The sequence below is a fragment of the Homalodisca vitripennis genome, chromosome 6 (genome assembly GCF_021130785.1).
Source record: "Homalodisca vitripennis isolate AUS2020 chromosome 6, UT_GWSS_2.1, whole genome shotgun sequence".
Taxonomy (NCBI): domain Eukaryota; kingdom Metazoa; phylum Arthropoda; class Insecta; order Hemiptera; family Cicadellidae; genus Homalodisca; species Homalodisca vitripennis.
The window spans coordinates 98,603,269-98,622,413 of NC_060212.1; the positions used below are offsets into that span (position 1 = coordinate 98,603,269).

Genomic DNA, 19,145 nt, shown 5'->3' on the forward strand with positions numbered 1-19,145 from the left:
GTGCGAACCCATCGCAAAAATAGATACACAATTCAATAAATAAGAATTCAATAATACATAATATGTGTATTATGCATTATTAATTGTGTATATGCTTTATTTTTATTATTATTCTTAACTTCAGTTGACGTCCATGTTTTTATACACCAAACAATGATTGGACTTTCGTCCCGAAATATGTAATGACAACTCTACAAAAGCAAGTTTTGGAACTGTTGACAAGATAAAGTAACATGTATTTTTGTATTATGAAAAGTTGACCTGATAAAGGTTAATGAAGTTGGTTATTAAAGGTGATAAATGTTGTGGTAACCTTCTTGTGTTTAAAAGGGAAAAAGTATAATAGGGCATAAGATGTATTGAACAAATAAATCTCTTTGTAACATATTGATTGCACAGAAAAAGACCCACAAGTCATTAATAATTTTGGAATAGTTTTTCATTGAATGTAGAGTAATTAAAAATAAGTATATACTAAAATAATGTACGTCCTGAGAAACCAATTTGTGTTAATGTTGTACATTTTAACCAACGTCTTTATTACACACTATGCACTTATTATTCACCAGGCATGGGAATGAAAGGGTTAAATAAATATAAGTATTGAACTGAAAACTTTGGGGTACAATAAAACTGTGTAGACATCCAAATGACCTATTAGATAACCAAACCAAGCAAGCATCATCGTACACAGGCTTGCTCGTTATGCAGGGCCATGGAGATTGTGGCGGAGGTGGTTTACTTACCATCTACTGTCCCAGTATGTTTAGAGTATTATGTTTGCCAGTACCGTCTACAAATACAGTCAATTGAATTGCGTTTACTTTTTGTTACGATAGACAATACAATAAATGTACAATTATTATCAATGTACTCGGTATTCTTTGTTAGTGATTAGTATTAATGCAGTTTAATTTTTTTTAATTCCTGTAAAAATTGTAAATAGTAGATTTTATTGTACTCACCCTCATTAGAGCGTATGATGTGTTTATTACGGAAGAGGCGGTAACAAAAAGTATACGAAATGGAGTGAGTTGACATTGCAAATGGTGCAAGGAGGTGTAAGTCATCCATCTTGAGGGAGGTCTAATGAACACAACATTTCAGATGTCTCGGGCCATATTGATCTAGTAGCAATCATTTATCATTGACCCGTCTGGTGCTGTCAACAGGCATTAGCACTCACTTAAAAACTACATCCATTAACTAATAGTTTTCTTTGGATACATCCCAAACCCGGTCTCCGACGACACCATGTTCTCTTAATAACTGACTGAACTGCAGGACTGAGGTGTGATGATTACGGTTACTGTGGTCAAGGCCAAGTCTTTTCATTTACAACTGGTTTTGAAATGTGCTCTTAAACCCACCGTTTCTACCTACTGTCTTTTGGTAGTAATTTTACTTTCTATAGTCCCTACATAATTTTGTAAGTATGGCAGTTATATTTTTAAACTGTTTGGTCTAACATAATTATATTCAACAAATATATTCATACTTTAAAGGCCAACTAACAGTTGGGATTTGTTTGCTTTAAATCTGTGCCTTACCTGGAAGTCCTTCTTTTAGACTTTAATAAAAGCCTAAGTTCAGAAACAAAAGATAATATCAAATATAATTATTTTAATTGATAACTGAGTTTAATATGTGCTCTTAAATCTACTGTCATTTTTGTATTTAGGTCAAATATTCCAAGATAATTCCTAATCATTGTTTACAGATGTTGTGCTAGTAAACTTTGCCAGTAGTTCTTTGTTTCGCAAACTGTGCTAAATTTTAATTTCATTATTACGTACTAATAAACATAACATTGACTTTCAATAGTATAGTGATTTTATTTTTTAAAAGGAAAATTTGTGATGGATTTTGTTACACTGTGAATGCTGCTTTTTGTCTTTGAAGTTTTAATATGATGTAGAATTGTCTTATTTTCTCCAGCTAAATGCAAGAACTCTTAATGTTAGTACATCTTTTTAGTTCAGTAAATAGATTATTTTCACATTTTTATAGATATATTGAATTATGATTCATTTACATTTAAATTAGCTTTGGAGTGTTTACGTTTTAGTACTGTAGAGTGACACAAAATAATGACAGCTATAGGAACTTTAAATTGTTATGTAAGTCTCTGTGGAGAAGTTGAAGATGGTGCTGAGTTTTGAGTTGCTCCGTCACATCTGCTGCTGCTGTGTAGTAGAGAGAAAGGGAAGTTGTCAAGTCAACCTTCCGTTATCACCAGAAGTCTGCTGCTATCTCTTCCGACTTATCATCAACGAGTTGAGGGCAAACAAGAGAGCACTGCAGTATCTACAATAAACACGACCTGGACTATTATATGGGCTTCACATCTGTGTGTGTGTGTGTGTGTGTTGATCAACACTGGCGTACACCTTGTGACTGCTTGAAACAAAAAGAGGGAAAAGTTGTTGAATTTGTCTTGTGTCTTTGATGATGGTAGTATCAGTGAATTGATAAACCAGTGAGTTTGATGGTCCCTTTAAGATAAATCTCATATAGATGTATTCAGCTAAACACTGTTTTACTCATAAATCAACCTTAACCAAAATTGGACATTTGTGCTCAGGAACTAAAGGGCAAATATTTTCATTGCTTGAAGTGAGTGATTTTAATGGAAGGTCATATTGAAAATCTATTGGTTGCATCTACACTGCAGCGTTGTGCTCTACAAAATATTTATAACACAACACAAGTAGAAAATTTTCAGCACCAATCTCTACAATGGGACTTGTTTCAAACAGTGCTTCAATCAAACAAGTTTTTAAGTCTCAAAAGCATTGATTGAATTGATTTTACAAGTCTGAAGCATCCACTATATGTTGTAAAGAAGCTATGTCAAGTGTCCAAATAGGCAAAGTGTTTGTTTTCACCCTGGGTAAGATTTTTCACACAATTCCAGCTATCTTATGAATGAGACTAAGTCTGAAATGGTTTTTCCAACATCTTTACCTTTGTCCTCAAGGTGCGAGTTAATCTCATGGCCAAACCAGATCTTCTTGTTCAGAGAATGGTTCGCCTTGTTCTTTCAAAAATTCCATTAAAGCAGGAAGTAACTCTTTTAAACTTTAAAAACCCTGCTTTTACTAAGCTAAGAAAACTGTATAAAAATAATAGATCACCATAGTGCTATTCCATCCCTTCACCCAGAGTTTAAAAAAACATCTCAGTATATAAATTCTCACTTTATTTAATACTTCTATGACAGTTTTCATTACTTTACTCGTACTTGAAAAGTACACACAACACTATGACTGTTCATCGATTGTTCTATGCAATAGCAAGACATAAATGTCAGAAAGCTTATATCTTTGCGACACAAGACAATTAATCCCTTCTCACTACCTATCGAAGAGCTCTATTGATTGGTAAGCCCACCATCTTTTGTACAGGAATTTTTTCAAGGTTCTTGAAGTTGTATAACTTATACTTTTTTCACTTGGAAAAACATCAAAAAAACCATTCTTACAAAAATGGACGTTGTATCCGACAACTATGTCATCAAGATGCCGGGAAAATAACTCATGATAAAAATTTTAAGTTGTAACCTATTCTCTTAATTAAAGAGTTGTGGAACTCTTCTCATAACTGTGTTTGCACTCTGTTGTACAGATTCAATATGCATTATCTTAAAATTTTTCTGGAAACAATTTATCAGTAACTTGTGGTCAACAGTGATGTCTGGTCTAAATATTAAGTTTTAGAAGAGAATTCTTAAAATGCACAAATAAGCTAAAAAGTTTCATTTGAAATTCAATTAATTGTATTTGTCATAAAATCTACAATGATTGGATCTTTCCTCCTGCAGCATGTGGTATGTCACATAATGGTATTAAAACAAAGGTCTTACATACTTAAATAACTACAAAACTGAATATACATTTTGTCTATCAACTGAGAAAGCCATAAAAGCCTAAGAAGTAAACAGCTTACAGAAGTTACTATCATTTAAACAATTTGTTTTCTGCAACGTCATTCATCTTGGACAGTTATTTGTAGTTTTTATATTGGATTCTGGAAGTCATGTAGCACTAATTATATGTGACTTCAGGAAAGCTTTTGAAGTTTTTGATCATGCTCAATAAGCTGGACTTATGGGCTGGTAGAATGCACCTTAAATGTTTAACTAATGCCCTATATTAAGGACCGAAGACAGTGTGTGGAGTATACTGGACAGTCAATTTACTTCCCATCGATCATGTGGGGAGTAATGTAGTAGAGGGGTGCCACAATGATCCATCTTGGGGCTTTTACTCTTTCTTTTTATATGACTTATCTCCTAGGAGAATCAAAAGTGTGATTCAGTTTGTAAATTCATTCATTTGTCAGAAAAATAATGACAGTTCAAATGTATGGGGCTAAAGTTAAACTGCATGTAAATTTACATGTGAGATATGGAAATATTTGTTATGAAAACCCTGCATCTGAATTATTTGCAGATGCGATTTTGGGTTTCATAAAAAAAAAAAATGTTTTAAATACAAAGTTACGAAAGTTTCAAGTTAAAACACTATTGATAACAGTGGAAGAAACACGTGTTACTAAAACACTGGCATATTGTAGGCCTAATGATATTCGATAGTAAACATTTAAATATATTCCAAGTCTAGCTTTATAGTACTGTAATTGCTGTAAATTTGTGTAATTGGTGATACAAATATTTTAAGATGATAAATCCAATGCAAAATTCAAATTTTAATTAAAGAACGTGTTATGACCATTTATTGTAGTTTTAAATCCTTGAAAGCAATAGAAACCTTTTCAATTACAACACTCAGAAAATATCTGTAAGGCAAAATTAGATAGCAGAATACCTCAACTACCATTTGTTTGTTTCACAAGTTGTATACAATATCAAACCATTTTCTTTCCTCTGTCTAGATTACATTTGCTTATACCGAGTGAGCTCATTCTTACATAAAAGTTTCAAGCAGTTTCATATTGTTTAGGATCTGCAGTTTCATATTCTCTAGGATCGTTGCACTCTTTTTGTTTGGATTCTCATTACAGAAAACTTTTTCAAACTGAATGACGGAAGTTGTCGACGAGAGATATTTTCGAAGTGGTTCGTACTATTCATCTAAAGCAAGAAACTGGAGGAATAAGATTTTATGTTTAAAACATAAAATCATAGCAATTTAGTTTTATTTTTCTACATGGAACAAACGACTGTTGATCAAGTAAACATTATCATTTTAAAACCCCTTAACAGTTGATTAAGTTTAGAATTTCAAAGTTTGCATAGTTATTCAGATTAATGATTTGTTTTAGTCTTTTGCTTAGTTAAAATAGTGTATGGCCAGCTGTTACAAGTTTTCAACAAAATAAATGTATACATTTTTTAATCTCAAATTTTATGTTGTAAATTCCACCACTGATCTGAGTTATATAGAATTCTAATCAGATTAGGAAGAGAAATGGTTATAGGTCCCAGTAAAACTTTAAAATCATCTTGAATCCTTGAAAAAAGAAGTTGGTTTTTACAAAAATGGTTAATATTTTATTTTTGTAAGTTTTGATCTTGTCAAACAATACAGAATAAAGACTCTGCCCTTTATAACAGTGAGAACAAAAATTATAATCATGATAAATGTAGAACTAGTTTCTTTAAAAGCTGTATCTAACATCAGAGTGCAATTTGAATGCCGATGAGAATCAGTGAGCAGTGCATGAAGTAGTGAAGGAATGGAGGGTTGTTCTTGCTTTAATTTCCTTGGAGGGTTGAAAGCTAAATAGGTAATGCAGGTTGTGGTACTACTGTACAACTGGTGGAATTAGAGATTCAAAAGACTTGGTGTAGAGATTCACACATTGGTGTTTTCAATATTAACTACAATCTTGATTTGAGAATGGGTTTCTATATTAACATTAAAAGGAGAATAAATTACATGAATATGATTGGCAACGTATTTAAATAAAAGTTGTGTTTAAGGTATTAATTTACTTGGTTTTTTGTATGAACTGAATAACTTTTAAAGAGATTTGATATCATAGTAAAAAATCATTTATTTGTAATGAACTAGACAATCTATCAGAAATTTAATATGTTTTAATTGCTATATTTTGTGGTTTTAGCAGGTTTAGTGGTGCAGATTTAGATAAGAGGATTTTTTAGTTCGGTGTAGTTTCTTTAGACCTACTATATGGTGTAAAATTGAAGGTCACCAATCAGTTATTCAATTCGACTCAACCAGTCTATCTGCAGCTACTAATAGCAAATACTGACAACCAAACTGGTGTATCAAGTGTGAAAACAAAGTCCATTCCTCTGCAAACATCGCAATATTGAAGAACTGGTCAACATACACAGCCTCCGTAGTTTTTATACTAATATCAATGGTGTTGTACTAACTCATTTTACAATGAGGATTTTCTTCCACAATCAGCCTGGATGCAGTCAAACACAACCCACCACCTCCATTGGTCTTGTTTATATATGCCTTTGGTATTACTCAGGACAATTTAAAACTACACATGTTAAATGCTATCAATAGGCCTAGCCATCATATGGCGCTATGGACAGTTGTTCCAGTGAGATTTGTTTTCCTGTGATTTGAACATTGGGAAGAATTCTAGATGAATGGAAGGTATTTGCGAAAGATATATAATAGATAATTCTTTATATTAAGGAAGATATTTGCGCCCCATGGAGGATTTAAGACATCATTATGGACTCAATCCTGTATGTTATTCGTAAAATTTAAGTAGTTAATGTTAATAAACACTCTTTAAATTATTTAAAATAATCCTGGCGCGTTATTGTGCATGTTTAATACTGTACTTGTTGAAATACTGTACTGTCAGTTGAATAATGTGTACAAGCGGAAATAAATGTCAAAGTTAGACCGATGGACCATACCGCTGCCCGCCACCGCGCATGCGCACAGATCATCCCGGTTGTTTTATCACCATAGCTTGTGGTGGGAGGGGGGACGCTCGTAATATACGGAAAACATAAAAGTCACGGCGCTCGAGCGATGACGTGCCATTTGGCATTCTGGGCGTTGATCGCCGCAGTAAAGACGGGAACGCAATAAAAGTTTTAATGGATAATCAGGCTACAGTATGATGGCACCGATGTCTAAACAGTGTAATCGTCGGGCCATTTGTCGTGTGTCCGAGTCTGAAATATTGATGGTCGGGACGGAACAAATGTATCGGTTGCGTGTATCCGGAACACATGAATAATCGATGTATCGATGTCCGCCGCGCGGGCAGGTCCAGTCATGCAACCGCGCCTATTGTACTCATCTCTCCTCCCCCTCCCGCTCCACACACCCACATCGGTCTCTTTCTGTTTGTTGTCCGGTGCCTTCCTTCACGCATCGCGGAGTTTGTCCGACACACCCTCACTCACATCTCCGCGGCAGGGGAAGGGATGTACCGATCACGCACACCTTGACGAAGAGAAATAAAATTTTGCACTGTGTTGTCCCGTCCAGTTTTGCATTTATAATTATCAATGACAACATGATGGTTCTCCTCTGTCAAGGAGATCAGTGAATGCTGACTGAGTACACGATATTCCTACACGAAGTCCTGTAGTTATCAGGTAGAGCCGTTCCGCTAAATCAGTGCTGCAATAAAAGCAAAGTGTTTATGTTAATTTTACGACCGCCTAATATGATTTTATTAGGAGTTATATGGTACAAAGTTCTAAACAGATGAAATAGCTCCTCCAGTTGTAGTTACTTTCTATATTTTACTGTATGGTTCCTACTGTTTACTAGCAATTTTGGAGCGGTAAGGTTAGGTTCAAACGACCCAAACATAATCATGCGAATTGTATCGAATGTAGTAATCTTAGTATCGCGAGTATTTTAAATTGGACCAATATACACAATTTTTACAGCCTAGTCTGTACGCACCTTAATTTATACACGATTCGTTTTGGATCACACACAATACAAGCATATGATTTGTACACATGTAGCGAGCGCTTTTTGGAAACACAAGCGAAGTTCTCGTATCAGGGGGCAAGATATGTTACACAGCGATCATCAAAAGCTCATTATACTCGAAGCGCGGAGATAACTGGATTTGACGAGTAATCCAGATATGCGACACTGTGCCCTTTGTGTACGTCGGATAACCTTGTTTACTTCGGGACGAATTGAAACAAAGCGATAATGTGGCACACCGCTGCTGATAACGCAATACCATAACACGGCGATTGTACCGTTTCTGGCGCATCCAGCCGGCTCCGTCCCCCCTTTACGCGGTCGACGATTAATTAATGCGCAGAAAATAACCGGCCATTGTAACCCGTTTATATAAACCATCTCGAGAATTTGGCCGCGGCCCAGGCCGCCCTGGGCTCGTCTCGTGCGATCGAGATCCTGGATACCTTTGATCTATGATTCAATTGTCTCTTATATTTAGCGCGGCGGACACGTGTGGTTCTGTGTTTCGATGTTTTGTCTCGGAATATACCGTTATACTTAATCTTAATGCTGTGTCTCAGTTATATTGTGTGCCACCAAGTAGTTTATGTAAGTAACATATTCGAACTTGGTTATTTATAAAAACAATTGTCTACATTTCTGCGACGGCTAGGTTCATTTATAAAGATAAAACTTTGCATATATATGTTATATAAGCCCTAACCTTCTATTTAACTTGCCACAAGTCTTGTTGGTGAAACTTAGTTGTCATTGAAACCCTCTTTATTACCAAAGCAGGGCACTAGACAAAATAATTGGCAATTATTCCATGTGTTTGATCCTCCAAACTAAAAATGCCATGATTCTGTACATACAATTGACAAAAGCCGAACTTAAAAAATAAATAACGATAACAATCCAAAATCTCATGTTCCATCAATTGTTGTTTTTTTTGTAACTTAGCAGTGACGTTTAAAGGATCACTATTGCTTGATTTCAGACTAATTTAATATTGTTATTTACTGTGTTATAACCTCTTAAATATAATTATATGGACTATTCTAATGTGTAATGTTGAAAAATGATGTTAGCTGTGCTCTAGGATCGATTTATTATTGTCCCCCCTGTTAAATATTTATAGATATATTTAAATTGAGCCGTTAAATGTCGAGCACTACTTTATATTGTGCAGTGGTTACGTAAAACTATAGGTTTAATCGAAAAGGAAAGTATTATAGGCCTACTTCATTAACACTTTTTATATAACAAGATTCGCTCAGAGCGAGGTTTAATAATGCAATTGCAAAATGAACGGATATTTAATTACATACTTGAAAGTCGCGATTTTAATGGTTTTGTTGGGTCATTGATACAATTGCTGCAGTTTATCCTGATAAAGAGCTACTAAAGAGGATTATAGTAAATGAAAACCACAACGGTAAGAGAGCGGCTAAGCGGTTTTGGCGGCTAACCTCTTACCTGCTACCTCTGGTCAGGAACAGAGGGTGCCTCTCCGTAATGAGATGCACGGTTAGTTAAAACCGGTGTTTGCGTTTGATGTTGTTATCTTCGTATTAACTCGTTTTATCAAATTTAGGAATAGGGTTATTCATGCTGTTCAAGTGAACAAATAGAAGAGACATCCGTTAGATAGTTTTCACTAAAGGAATGGTTCCGATTGGTTAGTTCTGAACTTGGAACATTTGGGGTCCAATGCAATGGCGCTGAAACAATTAAATTAAAATGATGCTTTGCGCTTATTGCTTTGTGTGGTTTGAAGGCACAATAAATTTGTGCCACAATCTAATCTGGTTCCGATTATAGCGGACCGACCCTGATTATCGTATAATTTTGTGTAATGAGGCGGCGGTGCGGCGGCGATATTGCCGACAGATTGGGTGGAACGCGATTACTGCAGTGCCCTGACCGCGGGAGGTCGGGTTAGGTCCTCAGGGCCGGATCCTGAGCCGATTGTCGCGCAATATCCACCGATCTGCGGTACGTTGTATGGTTTGTCCGATTATTGTCTAATCACAAGAGCTGATCAGGTTGCCTCTTGAGTGATATGGAATGTTAAGTACATTTAGCTTTATAAACATTACACTCGTATAAACAAACCCCATAGAATAGCATCGCATTGTTGTGTGTATCAATAGCTGTCTAACAACTCTTGTTTTTGTAGTGAAGTAGACAGTTTTATCTCGGTCAGACTTGCCCTCGCGTAATAGCATACAAGTATACTCTTAGTGTATCAACGTGATTTATTCACCATTGGATCTGGCGGGAATTAGCTAAAGAAAGCTGTATGTAGTATTTCCTCCGATAACAGGGACGTGACGTATGAAATCGTACTGTTGTGAACGCTAAAGTAGACCTGTCCAGGTTTATAGGTTTGCCTTTTTATCGTCTGTTAGCGGATTTTTTATCGCAATTTCTGTTATAAATAAAGTATCATTCCTTTTTAAAAGTAAGTAAAATTTCTCACTTTAGTTGGATTCCACAGATTTATTATTTATATTTATACTCCAGCATATCATATCGTTTCGTGACATTTATAAATCACCATGAATGCAATTATTTCCTGAATTGTTATAAAAAATAAGTTATTGACTATTATTAAATATATCATAATACTACTGTGTTGATTGTTTGTTCGAGTAAAGAAATATGGAATATAATACACCATGTTTTGTGCTAGTCGTATTAATAAATTTGTACAAAACCTCTTTGGATATGACAGTGTTTATCCTTTATGTGCATAACTGCTCTTTTTTATGTTTATCACAATGTGGTTATCTTACATTTTCATTTTTTCCTAAAATAGTCTCATTAAACATGTTTCTGCTGAAAGGAAAAATTAGAAGTATTGTTTGTGAAAAGTTGGTGTATAATATCTGAATTTTGAAACCATAAGGTAGCTATGTAACTAAACTCTTCTGGTGGGTATGGCTATACACTGGGGACAGTTATATTTTCAGGATTTTAACCAAGATCCCTTATTTTTTCTGATAGATGCTTGTCAGATTCGTGGTAATCGCTGCTACGTGTAGAGACGAGGAATTTAAATTGTGATGGCGTTCTATTTTTGTTCGTAACTGCTTTGTGCTTGAAATAACTCCGAAACCATTAAATTTGAGAACGTTAGAGAGAAATATGTGTGTTTAAAATGAGCTCTTAACAATATATTGAGTCAGGAGTACAAGTGACTCAGTCAAGAGAATTTATTCTGGGGACCGTAATGTATTGTTCTCTAGTTTCGCAGTATGAAATGTTAACTAGGACCTGCGTTTTGTCGACAAGTAAAGACGATCAGCCGAGTTAACCGTTACGGATATACAAGGGACGGGAGCAGAGCAGAGCAGACAGATATTGTGTGATGGTTGCATAACTAAAACAGTGACAGCGGCGTATCACATCGGATCGCATCGCATGACGCGACTAAATGGCGGCGACAGGCACGATACAGGCCCGCCCCATTCAATCACCGTCCTTCTGGGCATCGTGAGTCGAGTTAACCGTTACGGATATACACAAGACGGGAGTAGAGCAGAGCAGACAGATATTGTGTGATGGTTGCATAACTAAAACAGTGACAGCGGCGTATCACATCGGATCGCATCGCATGACGCGACTAAATGGCGGGCAGCGTGAGCCGGCACATCGTGGACGTGTTTAAGGTCAAACGCATGACAAAGTAGACTCGAGAAAAGAGCCGGTAGACTAACTACCGCTTGTATTCCGAATACAATCGGAAACACGTTATATGTCGAGTTGGGAATAATTATGATCAACTAGATGATACAAGAAAGGAAGGCATCTATACTCACTAAAGGACTTTCTAATAATCTCCCATTTCAAATTATTATTATTATTCATTTTTTTTTTACTGTAGAAAAATTAATACAGCAGAGTTAAAAATCTGCTTATTTTTTTAATAAAGAGTGCGAGAGAGAGATTTAATAAAATGTCGAAACAGTGATGTATATATTCAATACTTCGTCCCGAGCTCAATCATAGTGTAGCACAAAAGGAATTTTAGCCTGGGTTTAACAAAAACAAACTTCTTTTGCTTTAGGATGTGCTATACATCGCCTCGGGGTCACGCTTACATACAAAGTCTCACTGGTTGAAACAGCCTCAGTACAGGAACAACAAGAGGTTTATGTAACTGCTCTTTATGAAGAAACCGGTATAAAGAAAACTCTTTAAACATAAACCCTGATTGCGCTGTCGCGATAAAACGTGAAACAAAATTACCTGTGCAAGTTTTTCCTTGACATCCCTGACGAAGTAGGTTCATGTTATGTATCGTGCACGTAGCTCACGCCGACTGGAGCCTGATAGTTTTTGTGTTTGCTCGTTAACTCGGGCCGGGACAAATTGAGTTAAGCTCTATATCAGCGCTCCTTGCTCTCCGGCTCTACAAACAAATTGGTTACGGTAACGACGCTTCAATGCTCGCAGTAAACTTGTTGTCCTGGCCCAGTTTGTATTTTAAAACATATAAATGTTTGACGGCGTCTGTCTGTACGTCTGTCAAGCAACCAAGATTTGTCGAGGAGGGAAGTGCATGCGAGAGTAGGGTGAATACAAATTGGTTACGGTAACGTCGCTTCAATGCTCGCAGTAAACTTGTTGTCCCGGCCCAGTTTGTATTTTAAAACATATAAATGTTTGACGGCGTCTGTCTGTACGTCTGTCAAGCAACCAAGATTTGTCGAGGAGGGAAGTGCATGCGAGAGTAGGGTGAATACAAATTGGTTACGGTAACGTCGCTTCAATGCTCGCAGTAAACTTGTTGTCCCGGCCCAGTTTGTATTTTAAAACATATAAATGTTTGACAGCGTCTGTCTGTACGTCTGTCAAGCATCCAAGATTTGTCGAGGAGGGAAGTGCATGCGAGAGTAGGGTGAATACAAATTGGTTACGGTAACGTCGCTTCAATGCTCGCAGTAAACTTGTTGTCCCGGCCCAGTTTGTATTTTAAAACATATAAATGTTTGACGGCGTCTGTCTGTACGTCTGTCAAGCAACCAAGATTTGTCGAGGAGGGAAGTGCATGTGAGAGTAGGGTGAATACAAATTGGTTACGGTAACGTCGCTTCAATGCTCGTAGTAAACTTGTTGTCCCGGCCCAGTTTGTATTTTAAAACATATAAATGTTTGACAGCGTCTGTCTGTACGTCTGTCAAGCATCCAAGATTTGTCGAGGAGGGAAGTGCATGCGAGAGTAGGGTGAATACAAATTGGTTACGGTAACGTCGCTTCAATGCTCGCAGTAAACTTGTTGTCCTGGCCCAGTTTGTATTTTAAAACATATAAATGTTTGACGGCGTCTGTCTGTACGTCTGTCAAGCAACCAAGATTTGTCGAGGAGGGAAGTGCATGCGAGAGTAGGGTGAATACAAATTGGTTACGGTAACGTCGCTTCAATGCTCGCAGTAAACTTGTTGTCCCGGCCCAGTTTGTATTTTAAAACATATAAATGTTTGACAGCGTCTGTCTGTACGTCTGTCAAGCATCCAAGATTTGTCGAGGAGGGAAGTGCATGCGAGAGTAGGGTGAATACAAATTGGTTACGGTAACGTCGCTTCAATGCTCGCAGTAAACTTGTTGTCCCGGCCCAGTTTGTATTTTAAAACATATAAATGTTTGACGGCGTCTGTCTGTACGTCTGTCAAGCATCCAAGATTTGTCGAGGAGGGAAGTGCATGCGAGAGTAGGGTGAATACAAATTGGTTACGGTAACGTCGCTTCAATGCTCGTAGTAAACTTTTTGACCTGTCCCAGTTTGTTTTTTAAAACATATAAATGTTTGACGGCGTCTGTCTGTACGTCTGTCAAGCAACCAAGATTTGTCGAGGAGGGAAGTGCATGCGAGAGTAGGGTGAATACAAATTGGTTACGGTAACGTCGCTTCAATGCTCGTAGTAAACTTTTTGACCTGTCCCAGTTTGTTTTTTTAAAACATATAAATGTTTGACGGCGTCTGTCTGTACGTCTGTCAAGCATCCAAGATTTGTCGAGGAGGGAAGTGCATGCGAGAGTAGGGTGAATACAAATTGGTTACGGTAACGTCGCTTCAATGCTCGCAGTAAACTTGTTGTCCCGGCCCAGTTTGTATTTTAAAACATATAAATGTTTGACAGCGTCTGTCTGTACGTCTGTCAAGCATCCAAGATTTGTCGAGGAGGGAAGTGCATGCGAGAGTAGGGTGAATACAAATTGGTTACGGTAACGTCGCTTCAATGGCTCGCAGTAAACTTGTTGTCCCGGCCCAGTTTGTATTTTAAAAACATATAAATGTTTGACAGCGTCTGTCTGTACGTCTGTCAAGCATCCAAGATTTGTCGAGGAGGGAAGTGCATGCGAGAGTAGGGTGAATACAAATTGGTTACGGTAACGTCGCTTCAATGCTCGCAGTAAACTTGTTGTCCCGGCCCAGTTTGTATTTTAAAACATATAAATGTTTGACAGCGTCTGTCTGTACGTCTGTCAAGCATCCAAGATTTGTCGAGGAGGGAAGTGCATGCGAGAGTAGGGTGAATACAAATTGGTTACGGTAACGTCGCTTCAATGCTCGCAGTAAACTTGTTGTCCCGGCCCAGTTTGTCGTTTGACAGCGTCTGTCTCTACGTCTGTCAAGCATCCAAGATTTGTCGAGGAGGGAAGTGCATGCGAGAGTAGGGTGAATACAAATTGAACGCATAAATTAATGTGAGGTGAAAATCCAATTTTGCAATTCTCCTTTGCAGGTTGAACAAATTGTGTTCGCGCCTCGTCTCGGAGAATTGGATTCTCCAGTTTTCTTTGTGATTAGGAGGATTCTCTGTTAGTGTTTTACAACCTTATAGATTTTTGGAACGGTTAATGGTCCTGATCTTGGCACCCCGACTGACAAGACGTGTGGTTAATTATACGATGTCGTATATCAACATGTGTACTGATTGCTCCATCGTTTAAAGGCGATGTAAATAATGAGTGTTAGTGTTAGTTGTTTTGTCGAGATGTAAAACCAATCATTTTTGTATAGCAATCAATCTCGGTTTTTTAACAAGTGTATATTGTACAAAACTACACTGATACAGAATTGTTATTTATAATCAATGACTTTTTACTGCCAGTAAATTCCCTTCCATATTTTTATCATCAGCTAAGGCGTACTTTTAGATGACGCCCTTTCCTTAAAGCAACACTGAAACTGGGTAGTCCGAAATCCCGGGGCTGGCTCAGGCAATATTTTATGTACAGCGGACAGTCGGACTCGGCATAGGAAACCCAACAGTGACTCTTGAATCTCTAGCTTTCACTACAGTGTTTTAATGAGACTGAATCAACGACCGTTCTTCTGAGTGGTAACGAAAACTTAGATAGTCTACTGTAATAAATAGAACCATCAAAAATTGTTAAGCCAATTTGTTTAATACCAAATTCCAATCGAATGTAGTAGCAACATTGGCCCATAACGAGAGGGGGTTCTTTTAATAACTAACACCGTCTGTACCGCCGCTAAGAACTGTAATGAACTGTGACGCTGTAAGGAGTCAATGGGACGTGCCGGAACTGTAGACGTCTGAAAGGATCAGATTTTAATTAATCTGACCTTTGTTGCTCGCTTTATAGAGCGCCAAGCGGAGGCGGGCGACACCTTGTAAATTATGGCGACGCGCATGTTCTGTCGCTGGCCACTGGGACACATTTCAATACAAATTTCTTTTGCATCACACACTAGGTAAATTCAAAATAAAGAATACGGAATCGAGGATTTTAAAGTAGAGCAAGAATAATCAACGTAGTTAAATTTTAAAACCGGAATAATAGAATTAGGCGAGGTAAATATCGGTTCAACACAGGGATTGGGTGGGTTTAAACATTGGAACAATGTGGGGACTGGGTGAGTTTAAACATCGAACAATCTGGGGACTGAGTGAGTTCAAACATCAGCACAATCTGGGGACTGAGTGAGTTTAAACATCAACAAAATCTGGGGACTGGGTAAGTATAAACATCGGAATAATCTGGGCACTGAATGAGTTTAAGCATCGGAACAATCTGGGCACTGGGTGGGTTTAAACATCGGAATAATCTGGCCACTGGATGAGTTTAAGCATCGGAACAATCTGGGGAATGGGTGAATTTAAACAATGGAACAATCTCGTGTCGGGGTGAGTTTAAACATCGAACAACCCGGAGACTGGGTGAGTTTAAACATCGGAACAATCTGGGGACTGGGTGAGTTTAAACATCGGAATAATCTGGGCACTGGGTGAGTTTAAACATCGGAACAATCTGGGCGCTGGATGAGTTTAAGTATCAGAACAATCTGGGCACTGGGTGAGTTTAAACATCGGAATAATCTGGGCACTGCATGAGTTTAAGCATCGGAACAATCTGGGGAATGGTTGAGTTTAAACATTGGAACAATCTGGGGAATGGTTGAGTTTAAACATTGGAACAATCTCGGGACTGTGTAAATTTAAATAACGGAACAATCTCGTGACGGGGTGAGTTTAAACATCGAACAACCCGGAGACTGGGTGAGTTTAAACATCGGAACAATCTGGGGATTGGTTGAGTTTAAACATCGGAACAATCTGGGAATTAGGTGAGGTTAAGTAGCTGACCACACGGGGACTGGATGAGTAGCCTACATGCGGCGAATTATGAGAACATGGACGAATTTAAATATGACAGCTAAAATTAGTTTAAACTCAGAAGTTTAAGTGACGTTTAAGTGATGGGCGCTCATGGAAGTACACTGGAGCATCGCTTGTGGTGAATCTCTGTATTTTATTTTGTGTGGTCGCTACCGAAGTCACTTCAAGATTAGTCGCGAAAATAAACAATTGAGGCAACAGTGGCAAACCGCGTTTGTCACATGGTTGTTTATTTTTATTGTCGGGAATATATTTTAGTTTAATCTCCCTCAATGAGTGCAGTTTTCTGTCTCGTTCGCCCAATTATGTTTACGTCGCGGTGGTCTGCCAGAATTAGGCTATTACTTATTTTAACGCATTTATTTACAAACCCATCTGGCTTGATCGCCGTTGGCACGCCGCATCGTTTGCATTTTAAACGATTTTATTCACCGTTCCAAAACGAGCATCCTTTCATGTTAGGTGTATAAATGTGGTTTACATAAGAAACTCTAAAACTATCTGAAATGTTGGACTGGTCTCAGTAATTAAACTGTTATAAATTGTATAATCAAGTTGAATACAATGCCAACGAATTATGTTCCTCTTAGACAGCCCCCTTGCACTATAATGAAGGTTGACAAACAATTTATTACAGATTTTTTTATATTGGGGTTTTCTGTTGTAGTAGCTTATTTACTCTTACATCTTGTAGTATTGAGGGATAATATACGAGTGGGAGAGGGGGGAGGCTGGCTGTAAATCTACTTTTTATCGTTGCGTAGTTGTAGAAAAAAAACACTTACAATTATCTACACATTAAAATTGCATATGTAAGGTATGTATATATGCTCGGTCTGACAGCTACATAATCACCGCACCCCACCCTTGACATGAAGTAATGTACAACCGTTTGTGTTACAGAATCACAACCCGGAGCAGTATACTAACAATTTTAACGAAGAATTGAGGCGGAAAAGGTAAGACATTGGACAGTACTGTCACATCTACATTACTCTTAAGTATAGTTTGTACCCGATGTCACAACTCATTACAGTTGTTTTCTTGTGGACTCAACCTACATATATATCACAATACTGTAAAATAGGTCTGGCGATTTTTAAAATCACCTTTTTTGACCAAACTAGCCTAATATTTAAATTTTATTATTTATTTTTATTGCAGAATTGAGTAGGCTTGTGGCGTAACCCGGTTTCAAAATGTTGACGTCACAATATGTAAAAACAACTTCTGCAAACTGACTTTTGTCTAAAGAAAACAACACGAAATGTGTATTTTACAGAATTCGTTTCTTTTGCGGTGTGTCCCGATAATGCTAGTGCTAGGACTGGCCATCGGATCGCGCTGTTAATAGTACTTCCAGTGAGAGTTCTTCGCTTATTTTTTCTGTGGTTATTGTGGTCCTATTAGTGTAAATGTAATCATGTACGCCTTCTATGATAATTAATATGAACTGTCCTTTGCTAGCTAATAATCTTTTTACATTGCTTTATTTACTTTATTATTTGTGTTAAATAATCGTGTTTTTAAAAAGTGACTTTTCCCTTTATTTCATAGAGAACCTTTTTTTTAAAAGTAGAAAACCATTTAAAACTAATAACCTAACTTGAAATGCGATAAATACAGCACCAATATTTGAAATGCGAGTTGAAATCAATTCCTGGGCCCTGATCGTAAATCTTCCACAAGCCTGTGCTGCCTGTTTTCGATATCGTCGGTGATATACAGTGCTCCCCTTAAAGTGTTTTACAAAAAGTCTTGATTTAAGCATAGCATTGGCCTTTTAAGAGGAAAACCTCAGTTGAAATATTAAATTTAAGAGGGTACAATGCGCTTTTGTTAAAAAAATACTATGATATTGGGAGTAGAAATATTGTATTATACAGTGTCCCACGAAGAAGTTTAATACGTTTGATTTTATATTACATGCCCATTTATGCACCGAAAATTTTCATACTTCACACAATTAATAAAGTAGATTTTAAAAATATTCTGTGAAAATTTCAGCTCTGTAGCAATATTGTTGAAGCAAAATGGTGGCATTTTGAAAAACTATTTTTTTTAAACAGTAAAAAAACCTATATTTTTCGTTTTATAAAATTATTTATTGTCATATTCTATAGAAATAAAGCATTTCAATTAGAAAATTAGATCATAGCCTATTAATTAAAATACTTACAATTACAGTCCACTATTATTCGAACTGTAATCCATCCACAGCGAAACACTGATAACAGTGCTTAACAAATGAATCTTAAGCTCTTACACAGAAATTCTGCGGCATCCGGAGAAATTCCTCTTCTATTGATTGTTTTAATTTTGTTGTCTTAAATTTTTTTTTTATTGTTGATTTAAGTTTTTTTTACACAACGTACAAGCACTTATATTTTATGTATTGCGAGTTCGAGTGGTGACTTCTCACATTACTGATTGATATACTTTTTATATTTCTCAATTTTATTGTTAACAAATTCATTTATTTTAAACTTTAAATATTTTAAATCATTCATCTAAATTAACCGTTAATTTCGTTCGATAAAGTTAGATTGCGTAACTGAGTCTAAATCATTAAAAAACTTGACATAGGAAT

The 19,145-nt window shown here is 36.9% G+C and overlaps 1 protein-coding gene across 3 annotated transcripts in view; it reads left to right on the forward strand.

Annotated features, from left to right (window-relative positions):
• Positions 1-19,145, forward strand: part of LOC124364631 (heterogeneous nuclear ribonucleoprotein L) — a 307,173-nt gene that overhangs the window by 15,642 nt on the left and 272,386 nt on the right. For all 3 annotated transcript variants that reach the window (XM_046820249.1, XM_046820251.1, XM_046820250.1), the window contains exon 2: positions 17,459-17,514. In XM_046820249.1, coding sequence (XP_046676205.1) covers positions 17,459-17,514 — 56 coding nt within the window. The remainder of the gene's footprint in view (positions 1-17,458; positions 17,515-19,145) is intronic.